General features: G+C 37.2%; 2 protein-coding genes across 4 annotated transcripts in view; one reads left to right on the top strand and one right to left on the bottom strand.

Moving 5' to 3' along the window:
• The window catches only part of LOC139748126 (uncharacterized), a 465,017-nt gene extending 447,668 nt beyond the window's left edge, over positions 1-17,349 (top strand). For all 3 annotated transcript variants that reach the window (XM_071660799.1, XM_071660798.1, XM_071660800.1), the window contains 5 exons: positions 102-342; positions 1,651-1,820; positions 5,146-5,324; positions 5,655-5,775; positions 8,566-17,349. In XM_071660799.1, coding sequence (XP_071516900.1) covers positions 102-342; positions 1,651-1,820; positions 5,146-5,324; positions 5,655-5,775; positions 8,566-8,697 — 843 coding nt within the window. In that variant the 3' untranslated portion in view covers positions 8,698-17,349. The remainder of the gene's footprint in view (positions 1-101; positions 343-1,650; positions 1,821-5,145; positions 5,325-5,654; positions 5,776-8,565) is intronic.
• LOC139748125 (uncharacterized) overlaps positions 11,042-19,155 on the bottom strand; it is a 58,944-nt gene continuing 50,830 nt past the window's right edge. Inside the window, exon 4 of the mRNA XM_071660797.1 lies at positions 11,042-12,194. The gene's annotated coding sequence lies outside the window, so the exon portion shown is untranslated. The remainder of the gene's footprint in view (positions 12,195-19,155) is intronic.

Here is a 19,155-nt window from a genome sequence, read left to right as displayed (position 1 = left end):
ATATATATATATATATATATATATATATATATATATATATATATATATATATATCATTGAAATAGTTCCTAGGAAGTCGCTAATGCTTTTTGTTTTTACAGAGCTCCACATACGAATCTATTTACGAGCCCATTACTCCCCGACCCTCAAGCCAGATGTCTAACAAGTCTGGTTATAGCCTGTATGGGCCGTACACATCTCCACGAGCCCGGGGTCTGGCCCCAGCACCCACCAATCAACCTCTGCTCAATCCCGACAAAGTTGGCAAGGAGGCAGAAGTTGATGCCCTCACCAACCTCTTGGTGCAGTCCATGGACAGTACCAATGACCCAGAGTTCTTTGGTGAGTGTTGTTGACCTTGTATTTGCTAGTAATTTTTGTTTATGTCTTAATGTATTTTTTTTAAACAGGTGTTGTTATAACGAGCATTTTACCAGTAACATGGAAAATACTGTTCCACATTAACTATTGTTTCATGATTTTAATTTTACAGAGAAAGTATATGACAAGAAAAAATTAGATTTGAAGATTTTTTCTTGGAATTTAGTGTTATTTATCTTTCTGTCTATCTATATCTCTGGCGCCTGTTCCAATTGGAACTCCCTCAAAGGGGTGGCCATGACAACAGTCTCCATCACTAAAGAACTCCAATGCCTCTTTTTAGCCTTTATGCCTCAACCTTAACAGGCCACGGCAGAGGGCAAGTCTAGCACAGCGTTTGCATAGGCTCCCACCTAATGTTCATAATGACTACATCTATCTAATGCTTCTCCCTATAACTTTTGCCAAATAATCCTGTCTAAATGTTCTTACCTATTACTTCTAGCTACTGCTCCTACCATTTTGCCAAAAGGCTCACCACAGGAATATCTAGTAATGTAGAATTAGCTGCATGTCAGGTGTTACAAATGACAAGGAAAGATTGTATGTTGTGGATAGAAAGCCAGTAGTTGTTTATTCTATGTGTTTGGTAGTTGCTAACAAAATGAGATAATGTGGTAAAGGCCATAAATGTTTTATGCTGCACCAAATTCCAATTTTTGCAGCAGTACCTTTTCCTGTAGCACAAATTCCTATTTTTTGGAGTGTTACCTTTCTGAGATAGATATAACCTAACTGTAGAAGCTTTCACTCATGATTTCCTCAAACATTGCAATAAAAATCCCTGCAGTTGTAGCTTATATATTTCCATAATCTGTATGAAACGCTCAGTAATGTAATAATTATGTATTGCAGTACTGTGTTATATTCTCTGGTAATGCCTTTCGTCTTAGGAGCCTTTTCTGTTTCCATGAGTTTTGTCATATATATAATAAAGTATGTAGCCCCATGATTTCATGTGAAATATCATAATCTCCTCACTTAAGAAGCATCTCATTACTTATAAGGATCTCAAATCGTAATGTGTAGATTGTTATGATTTAATAGTATAACCACTTCTAGCCACTTTGTCTTTGGCTTATTACCTATGTGTATATAGATTTGAAGATTGTATTATCATAAAGTGGCCGTTACCAATATGATGTATTTTTCTAAAATAGATAACAGTGGTAGTTTATCAGCTCTCTCTTGATCTCAGGTGTTGGTTTATCCTAAGGCATTTAAGATAATGATTGTCATGAAGAATAGGATTTCTGTTTTTTCCACCAGGTATTTGCACCAGATGTGGCGAGAAGGTGGTGGGTGAGGGCACTGGTTGCACAGCGATGGAACAAGTTTATCACATCAAGTGTTTTGTCTGCATTGTATGTCATCTCCAGCTGCAGGGAAAGCCTTTCTATGCTCTTGACTCTAAACCTTATTGTGAAGACTGCTACCTAGTAAGTACAATTTTTGCAGTTTTCACAGATGGAAAGGTAAAATAGTTGACCTATGTAATACAGAAATTGGGCTTATTGTAATTGTCTCATAAATGTCTTATCTTTTATTTAGCTTAATAGATAAGATACAGAATTAAAATAGTACATGTCTGGTCCTATGCTTGCTAGTGACTCACTTGTACGGTGCTCATGAAAAAAAATAGGTAATGTAAACGCAAGAGTAAATCTGAAAAGTTTCAAAAATTTTTAGTGGCAGTAGTGGTAATTGCTCTGGCAAGGAATCACTAACCACAGCAGTCATTTGCTGGCTCATGGAAGTGCTACCTCAGCATATACATTATCTATATTCTTGATGAAGAAATGAAAGAAGTAACCAAAGCACCCAAAAAACGAAAAACATTTCAAAAACAGTATAGCTCACAGCAAGAGCAACTGGTCTCACTGATCAGTGATTCTTTTCTAACAAGTGTTCGTAACCTCGTTGTAACCAGTCTGACGTGCAACCTATATTGTGTATTATGAAATTGCTTTATAACATTATGTACTGACAAGTGCTTCCTGAAATGGAAAATGCCCAGTGAGTGGAAAAAGAGGGGGTGGCCACCGCAATAGAGTTTCCATAAATAGTAAACTCCAGTGCTGCTTCTTGGCCTTTAATGCCTCACCCTTAACAGGCCACTGGCAGAGGGTCAGTCTAGCACAGTGTTTGCAAAGGCTCTTATTTGATGTTCCTACTGACTATTTCTACCCAGTGTTCCTACCTACAGCTTCTACCTAATGTTTCTTCCTAAATGTTCCTACCAGAAGGCAGGGCTAGCACATAGTACTCACCACAAGAAATCTAGTTATGAAAAATGAGCTGTGTGAGTTAAGTGTTGTGTGTGACAGGGAGAGAGATTTTGCATGTTTATAGACAGAATGTGTATGTGAGGCAGAAAGAAAAGACTGCTACCTGAGTAAGAGGAGTGCAACTTGACAGCCAATCACTAACCCTCTTGATATCCAGGTAATAAACCTCTTTGGTCATAGGTTGCCTACCAACTACTACCAGCTAACATGTAATTTACCAGTAAATATTTAAAGCTTTGATGGGTTTTTGATACTTCACCAGCTGATATGTATGGGGAAGATTCTACATATGAGTATCCAACTGTGACACTGGGGCAAAACTTGTATTATGTATTTATTTATTTATTTATAACTGCCCAGGTGTTACTTCAGTACTTCCCCTTTTCAGGAGCTCCAAGACTGGCTACTTCCAGTAGCAGGGAAATGATGAACTCCTTTGGAGTGAGAAGTTCTTTGACAAGACTGTACTCCCAATGAAACAACCTCGCCAAAGGTGGCTTTTCTCTTGTGTTGTAACCTCATTCAGGCAGTCTGTTAACACCAGCTTATGTAATTCAGACTGCTAGATAGAGGAATTTATTTTTGTGAATGAGTTCGTTGACTTTTAAGAAGTGCCCCTAAGAAATGGGCTTAATCAGAAATCTTCAACAGCACTTGATAGCTTTTTTTTTTTTTCATACTATTCGATACTATTCGCCATTTCCCGCATTAGCGAGGTAGCGTTAAGAACAGAGGACTGGGCCTTTTAGGGAATAACCTCACCTGGCCCCCTTCTCTGTTCCTTCTTTTGGAAAATTAAAAAAAAAATGAGAGGGGAGGATTTCCAGCCCCCCGCTCCCTTCCCTTTTAGTCGCCTTCTACAACACGCAGGGAATACGTGGGAAGTATTCTTTCTCCCCTATCCCCAGGGATAATTGATAGCTTTAGGCACATATAAATGGTTCCCTTGCTGGTAGAGGCATAAATAATGAAAGATCTGAAATCAGTGCGTGCAATTCTAGGCAGGTTATCCATGTCGTATGAGGTATGTTAGATGTAAGAGACACAATGTGAGAAATATCCCAGCAGATAGTTGAAATTTTGGTAAATTAAACTGTGCAACGAGAAATTTTGGTAAATTAAACTGTGCAACTGAATATATTATGTGGTGTGAGGTGGTTTGAACGAGTAAGTAATGTAAGGGTAAGAGAGATGTGTGGAAATAAAAAGAGTGTGGTTGAGAGAGCAGAAGAGGGTGTTTTGAAATGGCTTGGTCACATGGAGAGAATGAGTGAGGAAAGATTGACCAAGAGGATATATGTGTCAGAGGTGGAGGGAACGAGAAGTGGGAGACCAAATTGGAGGTAGAAAGATGGAGTGAAAAAGATTTTGAGTGATCAGGGCCTGAACATGCAGGAGTGTGAAAGGCGTGCAAGGAATAGAGTGAATTGGAATGATGTGGTATACTGGGGTCGACGTGCTGTCAATGGATTGAACCAAGGCATGTGAAGCATCTGGGGTAAACCATGGAAAGTTCTGTGGGGCCTGGATGTGGAAAGGGAGCTGTGGTTTCAGTGCATTATTACATGACAGCTAGAGAAACTGAGTGTGAACGAATGGGGCCTTTGTTGTCTTTTCCTAGCACTGCCTCGCACACATGAGGGGGGAGGGGGTTGTTATTCCATGTGTGGCGAGGTGGCAATGGGAATGAATAAAGACAGACAGTATGAATTATGTACATATGTATATATGTATATGTCTCTGTGTGTATATATATGTGTACATTGAGATGTATAGGTATGTATATTTGCATGTATGGACATGTATGTATATACATGTGTATGTGGGTGGGTTGGGCCATTCTTTCGTCTGTTTCCTTGCGCTACCTCGCTAACGCGGGAGACAGTGACAAAGTAAAATAATAAAAAAAATAATAAAAATTTCGTTAAACACTAATTCATAATGATCACTGATTAACATAGCTCTTTAACTACTTTTCATACCCATTTGTTGGGAAGCAGATGGCATAAACAACCTTTAAATCATGAGCACTGGAAAAACATGTACCGAGAACTCAGAAATATATACCTTACTGTAATCATTTGTATACCATTGATTGCAAGAATACAGTGGTAATACAACTAATTTTGATATCTCTACAAAGATGATATTGCTTAAAGCTGAAATCGATTGGCAAACTGTCAGCACTCATGAATTCAAGATGGCCTCGTCATGATTTTACTCGTGTTTACTGAAGTTCAAAAACCCGAAAATATCTTTGGAAGATTAAAGTTCATTAATCCACTGCTTTTTACATATTAGATGAGGAAATCCTTATGAATTATATCATATTAGGAAGGTTCAGCTGTTTTTATTCCTACTTTTATTCAACTTTTATGTTCACTTTTGCACATCATTCTCCTTTTTCTCAACTATCATTTAAGCAAAATTATTTGAAAATGTAGTTTGTTCAATTGACATGTGGTTATACTTTTAGAACACATTGGAGAAGTGCTGTGTGTGCACTAAACCTATCCTAGACCGGATTCTGCGTGCAACAGGGAAGCCATACCATCCACAGTGCTTTACTTGCGTTGTCTGTAACAAGTCTCTTGATGGCATTCCATTTACAGTTGATGCTTCCAATCAAATTCACTGTATAGATGACTTCCATAAGTAAGTAATATGAATTATTTTTGTGTATCCATATCTTCAGTATGTTATTAAATCTATTAATTATTGCTTTCATCTTTCAATGTTCATTGATATAATTTTTCCATTCATCTGCAAATTACGATTTCTTTACTTTCATTTCCACTCCAAAACACATTATATTTTTTAGACTGTATTCTTAGCTATACTCATAACCTCTCATCCTTGAGTAATTTGAAATTTGTCAGATCTTTGTATTGTTTTATAGTCACATGAATAAGCATTGAATTATTGTTAATTGTAACATGATTTCTTGTATGAAAACATTGTACATGTTTATACAAAACATTACAGAAAATTTGCTCCTCGGTGCACTGTGTGTAAAGAACCCATAATGCCAGAGCCTGGAAAGGACGAAACAGTCAGAGTTGTGGCTCTTGATCGCTCATTCCACGTCAACTGCTACAAGTGTGAGGTATTAATTATGTCCAGTCTTTGCATGCTGACAAGTTATTTTTTCTGCCTTGCATCTACTGCTGTACCATTTATCCCTGGGCATAGGGGAGGAAGAATACTGAATATCTTCTGCATGTTCAAGAAGGTGATGGGAGTGGACCCTGGAAATTTTTCCCCTGTATTACTCTCCAAAACATGGGACAGAAGAAAGCCAAATGATAATCTTTTATCCTGTAAGCCTGAGTCATCTGCTCTAGACACTACCTCACTCACGGAGGATATGACAAACATGCATGAAAGAAATTTCATTAAACCATTACTGCATTATGTCAGATATTTTCTTGATTCTACTCTTGGCAGTATCCTCATACCTCCCCTCTCTTCCTTGAAACATTTTCAAGACGAAAGAAAACTTTTTCCATATTTTGACAGAGGCATTACATGGTACAGGTACACCACCAATCTTCCGGCACACTTGGTTCCAAAGCCTTGCCAAATTAACCATTTTGCCGGACTAACCATGGTCACTTAATAATAATTCATCAACACACCTCTAACCCACAAATTATACATCTCTCATGTGTCTAAAGTATAACATGGACTGCTAGAAATTTAAATTAAATATTAAATGTCTGTCCTTAGATTGTTTGAATCCTGTGGGGTCTTCTTCCTCCTCTGTTGTTAGTGTTTTACTAGGTGTGCATCGCCAGAATAATGCAGTTTCATCTGCATTATACACCTGCTCAGGACTGAGGTGCTCATCAGCTACAAGTTTCGCAAATTCATCCACATACTCAGCAGCTCCTTCGTGGTTTGCAAACCGCTTTTCTCCGCACACTTTATTCGTGGAAATTCCATGACTCTTCATGAGTATTTGAAGCTATCCTTCACTGTAGTCAAGCTCATGTTGTAATCTCAGTTCTGTATGGAACAAATTAGCCTGGTCCATTATCGTGCTACCTGACAAGTCCACTCCAACACTGTCGAAACCTTTCCATCACCACTCGATCATGTTTAGTACTCTTACCATCTTTCATAGTTTTTCTAATCATCATTTGCTTCTTGGAATCACTGTCTGCATAGAATTTCAATATTTTTTCCCTTTGCTTCTTTATATTATAAACAATTGATAAACCAATACTGTTGATGTCACACACCTTACGCACCAAAACACCATAGTCCATTTTATTCAGCAGTTCCACTTTATCTTGGATCTGCATGGACTGGTATTTACATTTTACACCATGACTGACACTCTTATATGTCTTAGAAACCATAGCTAGGGTTAAATTTAAGCAATATAAGCTGAGAATCTCACAGAATTGCGGTATCACCACCAACAAGTGCCGTGTAAAGAATGTAAATAAGTGTGCCCTACACAAAATGCTATCTGTGGCCGCCCAGTAAATTAATATGGTGGCCGTGGTAATTTCAAGTTCCCTCATGCAATTTTGTCCGGACTAAAGGTGCTGAACCGTCAGTTGCCGGAAAGTCAGTGGTGTACCGTATTTCCTTTTTCATTTTTCTTCTTTTTGTTGTATTTTTATTTAGATATTCATTTTCTGTATGTATGGAGGAGTTTATATTAATATCCCTTTAACACCACTTAAAATGTTATTATATAACTCCATGGACTCCCTCTCTTTGGGTTCCTGCAGCTTCAAGTTTGCACCACAGTTTTTTGATAAAATTGTACTCTGATGATGCAGCCTTGCTAAAGATGACTTTTCACTCGCGGCATAACCATAGGCAGGCAGAGGTAGGTGACACCTTAAAAGTATTGAGAATACATATGAATAACTTTCCTGTCCAGCACACTGCTGAAAGTTATTGTGAACACAATTTAGATATGAGGTGCATTTCATGGGTGAGTTTAAGTGGGAAGGACTTGAGGAGATAGAATTCTTTGGAGGCTTAGGAGTGAAAATGGCTGATGGAGTCATGGGGGTCTAAGATAACACAGAATCAAAGCAGAGAGAGGTACAGGGGAAGGGAAGGGCTTGTCTTTTGGCAAATATCAGAGTAGCGCTCAAATATATTCATATCCTTTTAAGGCTGTTGCACCTAAAGAAGCAAAAAGAGCTAATAGAGAAGGTCCAAAAGAGGACTACTAGAATTTACCCATCTTGGAAGAAAGAAGAGTGAGGGGGGTGACCTGGTCACAAACTTCAAGTTTTAAAGAGATCAGTGACATGAACATTGAATAGTTCTTGGATAGATCTAGGAATAGAGCAACCAGACATAACATGTAAGAAACATGTTTTTAAAAGATATACAGAAATAGTTTTATGGTATAAGGGAGGTAGATGAATGGAACAGAATGACTGGGGACATGGTTAGTGCTGAGAGTAAACATTTAAGAGGTACATGATGTTCAAGAGATGGTCCTACAAAGCTAACATTTGACACCAAAGCACCAATAATGCTTTGATGGTACTGATGGATGATGAATGCAAAGATTCTACACCATGTAGTAGACAAGAGGATGAGGAAAGCAACTCTTATTACAGTTAAGCAGTAAGCCAAAGCAGGTAGTTGCACTTGGGAAAAATGGTGGCAGAAATGGTGATTGGCCAGTTTGCAGCAGGTGAGCGAGAGTATCAGGCAATTCCTTAATCCACCTGTTTTGGATATAAACTTATATATCTGATGGGATATTATTTTTCTTAAGATGTTATCGAAACTAGAATAAATTCATGGCTCTTCCTTTCAGTTTTTGTTCCTATCTTTTACCCATTTGTCATCTTGTTATATATAATAATTTTCCTTGTCCAGATAATGTATACACTTTGAAATTTTGTACTTATAGGACTGTGGGCTGGTGTTGTCTTCAGAAGCTGAAGGACGTGGCTGCTACCCTTTGGATGGACATGTACTGTGTAAGAGCTGCAATGCCCGCAGAGTGCAGGCCATCACTTCGAGAGTGACCACGGATCTGTAGATCAACTTTCTTCTCTTGTCTTTCCTTTAGTCCATGTATTTACCATCAGTTGTTTATTGCAATACTCATTATTCAGTGTTCAGTCTTTTTGTTTACTTCTTACAGCAATGTATGCAGGCCACACATGCAATAATTATTTTATATATTGTACTTAGAGCTTTTTTCTCTCTTTTAATATTTGAAAGTAGCCTGCCATTATTGTGAACCCACAGAATCTTGAAGCTAGCTAAGGAAATGTAATTGCATATACATTATAGGTTAAACTTTTGGCCATTATTATTTCGTTTTTTGAGCATATCCAAGATATGCCTAATATTTAATTTTTGAGATATTATCTAACTTGTGCTCCATTATATATTATTTAATGATATAATAAAGTATCTTAAATATTCTTTTTACACCATATGCGTGCATCAACTTAATGAGAGTTTGACTCGATTTTAAGAACTGTTTGGAGTTAGGATGTTGAGTTGATGACTTATTCTTCTTCTCACTGTCTGTTGTAGAGCAGTGAGCTACCAAGTATGTATTAGCACTACATTATATAATAATGGATGTTGATCATTGTTCCCATTACTATAAGTATAGTAATGTAAGCTTATCTGTGGGAAAGGTATTAGTCATTATATGAAAAAGAGGAAATCCCTTTTTGTAATACATTAATAAAACAGGACTATAAGGTTAAACTTTGAAAAGGTTCGTTTCCCAGAAATTTGTTTAAGTATCCATGAAGAGGTTATGAAGAGTATTATGAGTTGCTCAGTTCAGAGATTGGGTATAACTTATTTGGGAAGCTGTATTGATTTTACTGTTCTCACATGATCATTCCTTCTTTAAAGTTCTGATATAAACAATACTTATATCTTTAATGTTTTTCTTGAGTTTTATTTAGATAAGTTTTTATTTGTGGTTAAAAACCACAGTTGTTTATTCAGAGCAATATACATACAGCTGCTGATCTGTGTTATGACAGATTTTTGCCATTATGATTTGTTTGAAAAGTTTTTACATATTTAAAATAAATCTTAAAATACTGATTGTCTGAATAGGGTTTGCAGTGAAGTAGTAACTCTCCTTGCTTCCCCTTTATTGCTAACACTATAAAATGAAGATGAGTTAGTTACAGGAGAGGTTACTTTAACACGCAGAAATACTGTTGGTATGTGGATGAATTTTTGAGACTCCTATAATTATATTGTAACATGTTGGCTAATGTTTAGTGAATGCAGCAACACTGTGGCATAAATAGGAATGTGTATACTTAATATTATTCTTGTGCATCTGTTCCTTTTCAAATTTTTACTATGTGAAGTCTGGATGGCTGGTAAATCTTGAAGATTGAGCTGACATTGTTCATACCAACTTCCGTAATTTACTTGACATCCATTGAAGTCTCTGAGAGGCCTTGACAGGATAGTACTATTCCTCTGCATAATTGCTCATTATCAAGCATAATTCTGATTTATGTTTTCTTGATCACAAATGTTAAACTTTACACAAAAAGAATTACGGAAATAAGTGTGTACAATATTCTTTACAGTGTACAAACGGCCAAGTTGTAGGCCAGAGGCACAGCATTATTCATTGGATCTTGTACTGTTATACATCGTAATGAAATCCAGCAGTTGATCTTTCTCCCTTTTTATTTCAAGACTTGGGTATATAGGGAAAAGAGTACAGTACATGAAAGTATTCTATCTCATGTTTCGGTTCAGTAAAGGGGGATCTGTACAATCACTGCTGGTCTGTGCCAGTGCAGTAAAGAACACACCAAAATTGACATGACTTTTCAACTGCAAGAGTCTACAATGTTAACATAATTTATGATACGTACACTCTCTTGCTAGAATCATATGAAATTATTACAGTAATTTAATTCAAGAATATACCTGTTATATCCTTCAAAGTCATGTAACTGAAGGAATTGGTATACAATACACCCTTAATTTACCTATTCATTGTTCTTCTAATAAGCAGCACATCATTACTTACATAATGTGCAGAGTCTTATGGTATAATAAGGGTGGCTTCCACACACCATGATCTCTCTACTTTTCAGAAAGTTCCTGCATCAAGGCACACCCCTCTGATGAATGTACTTCCCAACTGTGTCCTGTTTCACTTTTATTGGTCTTCCTTTGTATATATGTTCCCATTACTTTGCACATCTCCATTCTGCCTATTATCAAACACTCTGTTGATCTCATTCCCCACAGAATCCACTCTCCTAAATGCACATTCATTTTAAAAAATCCATTTCATGTGATTGCACCTTACTAACAATTTTGCCTTACATGTACTTGTTTCTGTGGCTTGAGTGGGATTACTCATGCAAAAAACTGTAAATACTTTTTCCTTTATTAGCACTTTCTTTTAAGTTCCAGAAATCTTTCTTTTTACTGACATCATAGCTTTCACACTTTCATCCTTGCTAAAAGTATTGCCCACATACATTAAAGTGCTTTTCATTTAACCAGTTAAATATTTATTACACGGTGTCATAATAATATATAATCAACACGACAACTTCCTAATACATAACACAGTGGCGTGAAGTTATGTAGGCCTCACCTATACACCATCCATACATCAGTTTGGTGAGTTGCCTGTTCCCATTTTAAAATATAATCAAGAATTTTTGTACAGACTCATAATAATTAGTCTGCTGTGGTATGATAGTATTTACGATCATAATTTTTTAAGTATTATGAGGTAATGAATGCTTTATACTGCCCTAATTATAACTGAATAGGGATGATGCTATTGTATAGTTCTTCCCTATGACTACATTTAGATTTTTTGGGTGAAAATTTAAATGTAAAACTACTGAATGTATTTAACATTTGGATGTCATTACTGTTAATTACTGGGATGCATGGTAAATGAGTAAGGTTGTTTACAAATAAAGTTGCCAGCCTCTAACCCAGCATTATGTCTTGACTACCAGTGGTTACTGTCACATACTAGTATATGCTGAGGATCCTGATACCAAATTTTAAAAGTTGTACTGGGCTACTACCCAGATTTATGGTATCCTTTATGCCATAAATCTGCAGCTGAAATTCCATATGTATATCTACACATCTCTATCTCTTTTTGACTTTAAGTTTAATGTTATATTCATTGTGCAGACTTAAATGACTTCAGTAACTTCTTTTAAAATGTCATGGATGAAGTCCTGTATTTCAGAAAAAAGTATTAGCTGCATAGATGTGTGATTTTAGCCAAGTTAGGGAAAGAAATGTATTTATAATCATGATTCAGGATCAGTTAATACCGTGTGTGACAAGTCATGCATTTCTGGGGAAAAAGGCTCAACCTTTATTCAAGATGTGCCACACTAGTGATTTATGATGAGCCTTGGGTATCCCAAGATCACTTATATGTAAATAAAATTATTGTAGTAATTTTGTGTTTAGTAAATGGTTAGGTAATACAAACCTGCTATTTAGAGCACCACCAACACCTTGATGATTTGGGATGCAGATAACCAGAATCTGTTAAATAGGTAAAATAATTATTATATGCATTTTTCTGACTTATTGAAATAAGCATAAATAAAGTAAAACTTATAATGATTTAATCAACTTGGTTCTGGTTAACTGGTGTGTATTCTTTAAACTTTGGGGTTGATGGTAATCTTCAGAAATTTATTAGTGCATTAAGGACATGTAACTATGAAATCAAAATTTTATGATTTAGCCTGTAAAATACATATTCAAATTCTTAATGTGTTCCTGTCTAATTGTGATGCTTCACTTATGCTTAACTGCTTGCCTGTCTTTTCTGTAGGATTTTATGTAAGATCATTTGGTAATACCTCATTCCAGCCTTTGAAAAACTATTAAGTTACTGATTCTGTCATAAACCAGTAAGAATTGAGACTTGAAAATTATATAAGTTGGCCATTATAGAGTATACATATTATTGATAGATGAAATAATCAACCCAAATAATGGAGAAAAAGGATTATAAATCAGATTTCCCATGAAGGGAAAAACAATTAGGGATCTAAGCTTGTTTGGAAATTTAAAAAATAATAAACTGATATCTAAAACAGACCAGACTTTTATGAAGAATAATTGGTGTCATAAAGCTTGGACAACTTCTCTCGTCTACTGCATAGAAAATCAGGATGGAAAAAAGAGGTACTACAGTGTTAAAGGGCAATCTTGACTATGACATTTTTTAATTTTGTATATGATGTCAGATTATAACATTTGAGAAGTTGCCCACATTGAGCAAGAAGTTACCTATACTTTACAGATACTCCCAAATTGATGGAAGACTCGACACACAGACGTCCCACTTTAAGCAAATTCTCCCATAACTTGAATACAGTATTTGTTTTAGACATGGAAAAGTTTACATTAGTAATGGAAACACAGTGTAGCACAGTGGGCACCCTCTTCCCTAAGGCAGACATCTTACGTAAACAGTGATGCAATTAAATTGGTTCTCTGCTACACTGTTTTGGAACTTTCAGTGACTTATATTGTAAATATTGCCCTTATTTCATTTATGACTGGAAAATGACCAATTGTGAAGGACAGCAAGCACATTAAGGAACAAGTAAAAGGTTCAGCACCTTTAAAATCAATTTGTAACCAAGAAGTGAGCTGGTGTTATCTATGAGATGGAGAAATTACTAACTTTGATGAAGATGGATACATGTCACAACCCATATTCAGTGATGATGTGACTGGGTTATTTTGAAAAAAAAAAAAAAATGCCTGAAATTCCCTAAGTAATTTAAGAGAAAAAGACCATGTCTGGATTTAAGGCAGCAAAAGACTTCCTATTGCTCTTGCTTAGAACTAAGATAGTGGAAGATCCCATGCATAGACCACTGCTCATTTATCAATCTGAAAAGCCCAGTGTTCATCATCCACCACAAAAAGCCACCTTCACATAGTCTACGCATTGCTAGGATTAAGGTAAATGGATTTTTTTATGGTTTAATTTTTTTTCCAATATTTCTGTTATGCACTGCAGTGGTTTTAAGTGTTGGTATTGCAGTCCAGAATTTGGGGTGCTATAAGAGTTAGAGTAGTAGGCTAGTATAATACAATGTGCAGTGTATGTCAATAAAAAACATCACTTGTGATGCAGTAACATGGAAAATGAACAAGTAGCCCAGTAGAGAAGGCTAAATTATTCTCATTGATGGGATTTTTGACTTGCAGACATTTTGACTCGCACACCATAATTGGAAACATAAGCCTTACATAAATTGGGGAGTGTCTGGCCTATATAAACCTGAGTACCCTAAATAGTAGAACATAACCTGTTACTGATTATCAAAAATGAAATATCCAAGCTGATTTGTTGCCAATAGCAAAGTACTTATCATTCCACACTACTTTTTGTACATGGGGGCAACTTGCTGTTAATGGGATGATCCAGGGCATATTGGGCAGTCAAAGTAAAGTAGTTTGAGGGGCTTGGCTGTAAAGGATTGTCACTGGTTTTGGCACATTGTATATATAACAGCTAGAAAATGAACGTTCCTGACTACTTTCCAAAGGCAGGAAAGGTCATTAATATTTTCATATACCCAATATATATGCCAGGAATGAACAAACAACGGCTTCATTTGCTCTGTTCTTAACGCTACCTTGCTAACGCGGGAAATGGCGAATAGCATGAAAGAAAGATATATATATATTATATACCAAAGACATTTTGAAATTACAAAATTCAAATATAGTAATTCAACTATTAGACTTCCTGTAGGGTATGATTAATCATGAAGAAATATGATCAGATTAACTTATGCTGACTGTTTTTCTATGAGTTGTGCTCTGATTCAGTTATAATCTCTTCATCTAATTATTTTTGTTGCTTTTTTTTTTTTTACCTTTATTCTTCTTTGCTAAAAAATCATATATATATATATATATGGAAATCCTCCCCTCTCGTTTTTTTCTTTTTTTTTAATTTTCCAAAAGAAGGAACAGAGAAGGGGGCCAGGTGAAGATATTCCCTCAAAGGCCCAGTCCTCTGTTCTTAACGCAACCTCGCTAATGCGGGAAAGGGCGAATAGTACGAAAGAAAAAAGAAAAATATATATATATATTATCTCTGGGGATAGGAGAGAAAGAATACTTCCCATGTATTCCCTGCGTGTCATAGAAGGCGACTAAAAGGGGAGGGAGCAGGAGGCTGGAAATCCTCCCCTCTCATTTTTAATTTTCTAAAAGAAGGAACTGAGAAGGGGGCCAAGTGAGAATATTCCCTCAAAGGCTTAGTTCTCTGTTCTTAATGCTACCTCGCTAATGCGGGAAATGGCTAGAAACCCTCCCTCCCTTGTATTCTAATTTTCTAAAAGGGGAAACAGAAGAAGGAGTCACGTGGGGAGTGCTCAGCCTCCTCGAAGGCTCAGATTGGGGTGCCTAAATGTGTTTGGATGTAACCAAGATGAGGAAAAAGGAGAGATAGGTAGTATGTTTGAGGAAAGGAACCTGGGTGTTCTAACTCTTGAGTGAAACGAAGCTCAAGGGTAAAGGGGAAGATTGGTTTGGGAATGTCTTGGGAGTAAAGTCAGGGGTTGGTGAGAGGACAAGAGCAAGAGAAGGAGTAGCACAACTGAAACAGGAGTGGTAGGAGTATGTGATAGAGTGTAAAGTGGATGGAGAGAGATGGTTGATTGTTGGTGCATATGCACCTGGGCATGAGAAGAAAGATCATGAGAGGCAAGTGTTTTGGAAGCAGCTGAGCGAGTGTGTCAGTAGTGTTGATGCATGAGACCGGGTTACAGTGATGGGTGATTTGAATGCAAAGGTGAGTTATGTGGCAGTTGAGGGAATAATTGGTGTACATGGGGTGTTCGATGTTGTAAATAGAAATGGTGAAGAGCTTGTAGATTTGTTTGCTGAAAAAGCACTGGTGATTGGGAACACCAGGTTTATAAAGAGAGATATACATAAGTATACATATGTAAGTAGGAGAGATGTCCAGAGAGTGTTATTGGATTACATGTTAATTGATTGGCGCATGAAAGAGAGACTTTTGGATGTTAATGTGCTGAGAGGTGCAACTGGAGGGATGTCTGATCATTATCTTGTGGAGGCGAAGGTGAAGATTTGTAGAGGTTTTCAGAAAAGAAAGAGAGAATATTGGGGTAAAGAGAGTGGTAGAGTAAGTGAGCTTGGGAAGGAGACTTGTGTGAGGAAGTACCAGGAGAGACTGAGTACAGAATGGAAATAGGTGAGAACAAAGGATGTAAGGGGAGTGGGGGAGGAATGGGATGTATTTAGGGAAACAGTGATGGCTTGTGCAAAAGATGCTTGTGACATGAGAAGCATGGGAGATTGGCAGATTAGAAAGAGTAGTGAGTGGTGGGATGAAGAAGTACGATTATTAGTGAAAGAGAAGAGAGAGGCATGTGGGAGATTTTTGCAGGGAAATAATGCAAATGAGAGGGAGATGTATAAAAGAAAGAGGCAGAAGGTCAAAAGAAAGGTGCAAGAGGGCAAATGAGAATTGGGGTGAGAGAGTATCATTAAATATTAGGGAGAATAAAAACAAGTTTTGGAAGGAGGTAAATAAAGTGCATAAGACAAGGGAACAAATGGGAACATCAGTGAAGGGGGCAAATGGGGAGGTGATAACGAGTAGTGGTGATATGAGGAGATGGAGTGAGTATTTTGAAGGTTTGTTGAATAAGTTTGATGACAAGAGTGGCAGTATAGGGTGTTTTGGTCAAGGTGGTGTGCAAAATGAGAGGGTTAAGGAGAATGATTTGGTAAACAGAGAAGAGGTAGTAAAAGCTTTGCAGAAGATGAAAGCCAGCAAGGCAGTGGGTTTGGATGGTATTGCAGTGGAATTTATTAAAAAATGGGGTGACTGTGTTGATGATGGGTTGGTAACTTTAGTTTTGGAATACAGCTATAAAAAAATCTTACAAATAACTCAAAAGGAAGTTTGCATATGAAGTGGTATAATTTTGAAGACTTCATGCTACTAAATGACTTAAAACATATATGATTTGATTGTAAACAATGATAGAAAAGTCCAGATGTAGGGTATCATTAACCATGACGTCATATACGTCTTATGTAACTAGGCATCAATTCATCTTAGTATCTGACTAGTTACCAGAGAGATTGAAACAGCATAATGCAGACCCTAACTAGGCATCAATTCATCTTAGTATCTGACTAGTTACCAGAGAGATTGAAACAGCATAATGCAGACCCAAGTGATTTGTTATGCAACAAGCCTAGAACCAACAATGAGCATCTAAACTACTTGTGCTGAGACAAAGCATTTACAAAGTAAACCACTGTCCTTTGACTAGGAGTCAGTCGAATACATTTTTTTTAACGAATTTAATAAATTCAAGAAAAATGCTACTAAAGAACATTAGTTCTAAAATCAGTATAAAAAAATGACCAACATATTTCCATTTTTTCCCTGCTGATGTAACTGGATAAGTTCCCTCACAAGAGTTGTTATATTGAATATTCTCCTTACATCATACTCAGCTTCAGTGTTATTAGCTACTTATATTTCTAGTAGTACACAGCTTGCATGAATCTATGGTACATTTGTTACCAAATGACATTATCTCTCTACAGTTTTCCATAATGTATATTGAATATATAAAATGCAGGTACAAGCCTATATGCAATAAACTCATTCATTTACTTTAATACTTTCTATTCATCCTATGGAATGCACCATATATAATTTCACTACATTATTACCATAAGTTATTGTGGCAGCAACTACTCTGTATGTTTCTGAGGGAAAACTGTTGGCCGAAGAAGCTGTGGTGATTTTTTTTGTTAGCGATCCACAGTGGCTTTCTTCTATGGGCCAATCAAAATACCCTCTCAAAACAAACAAAGCAGTTATAAAATAGTTAGAAACCTCACTGACCAGGTTCAACTCAATGCCTGAAAGCCATTCATTTATCAGAAATATCCTGCCCAAAGTAGTAACAACAATTTGAGTCTCTGAAGTTGTTGTACTACGATGGTCACTGTATAAATTGTAGGCAAGTAAATTTTGATTATGCTCAGCAGCAGCTCTGAGGTGATTTACATAGTTTTCCAATCCATTACCTGTGACTTCTTATAAATAGTATTCTTGAGGCCTGGACAGAAGTCTGGGAGAATGTGTAAAAGGAGAAAGTTGAGAGTATATGTTAGCAAAAGGTAATGAGGTGGAGGATGGTTTAGTGTCAGTTTGAATTGGAGGGCCTGGAGGAGTTGGAGTGCTTTAGGTACCTGTGAGTGAATGTGGCAGCAAATGGAACATGGGAGCTGAAGTGTAGTAGGTGCATTATGCTGTGAATGGAAGGAAAAATTGTCTGTTACAGCAAAGATGGGCATGTTTGAAGATATAACAGTCCGAGACTTGGGTCTTGAATGCAAAAGAAAGGAAGACAGTGGACATATTAATGATCCATATATCAAAATAGGTCCAAGAATGGTGGTTCAAAAAGATAAATTTACCATTTACACAATCATTAGATTTTACTTTGCTATCAGCACTGTACTTTCTTTCATGTGCTTTTTCTATTTCCCATACAAGCAACATAGCATCAAGAGCAGATGAGTGAGCCTTTGGAGAAAAATCCTTGCTGGTTTCTTTCCGCTGTTCCTTCTGTGGAATAGTGCATAATTACAATTTACAATAATGGAGAGAATAATATTTTGTTGCCTTCTTCACACCACTGGCGGCTTCCATAACTCCCTCGAAGATTTCATACAGCACTGTGGCATAGCACACTCCATTGCTTCCCTTTATTGCAATCAGGCTGCCCATGTCTCCGTCTTCCTTGATATTAAAGGAGACTTTGCAACAGCTCAGCCTGCCCTCATTTCAGCTAAACTGGCATGGTTTGGGGTTAAATGGTGACTTCTTTGATGGATGATCACCTCTTACCTCACAGGACATCTTGCCCAGGTTTGTGCTGAGTCCCGCCTTGTTTAACACTCTCATGCACTCCATTGCATTTCTCCTGTAGCCAACAGTTGGTGTCCACTCATGATATGCTGATGATGTCCTACTCCAAGCCCTTGATTTGGTCTCCAGAGTGCGATTCACTAGTTCCTGTTTTTCAACTGCGAAAGCAAAAGCCATGTGACACAGTCATGTTGTATCTCCCCCATGTTCTTATCAGGAATGCCCTTGGACTAGGTTAATGAAACAAAATACTTGGGTGTGTATGTATCTCGCACATGTCAGATCCCTGAAGTCTGCTATCCTCGAGATATATGCTTTCGGCATCTCGATCCCCTCCACCATGTGCAGGGGTTCCCTTGGTGCCACCATCCCTGTACTTCTCACCATGTATGAGTCCTTGGTCTGCTTCAGTGTCAGTTACACCGCCCCTGCCCTTGTCAACATTAGTTAGACTGCTGTCAACCATCTCGAAGTCATCCAGAGGAAGGCTGCTCGTATCATCTTTGAGGCCCCTCGGTGAACACAATCTACTTCCCTATA

Source organism: Panulirus ornatus, chromosome 72, assembly GCF_036320965.1.
Source record: "Panulirus ornatus isolate Po-2019 chromosome 72, ASM3632096v1, whole genome shotgun sequence".
Classification (NCBI taxonomy): domain Eukaryota; kingdom Metazoa; phylum Arthropoda; class Malacostraca; order Decapoda; family Palinuridae; genus Panulirus; species Panulirus ornatus.
Note: the sequence above shows the minus strand (reverse complement) of the source record. Positions and strands in the feature narration are given on the sequence as shown.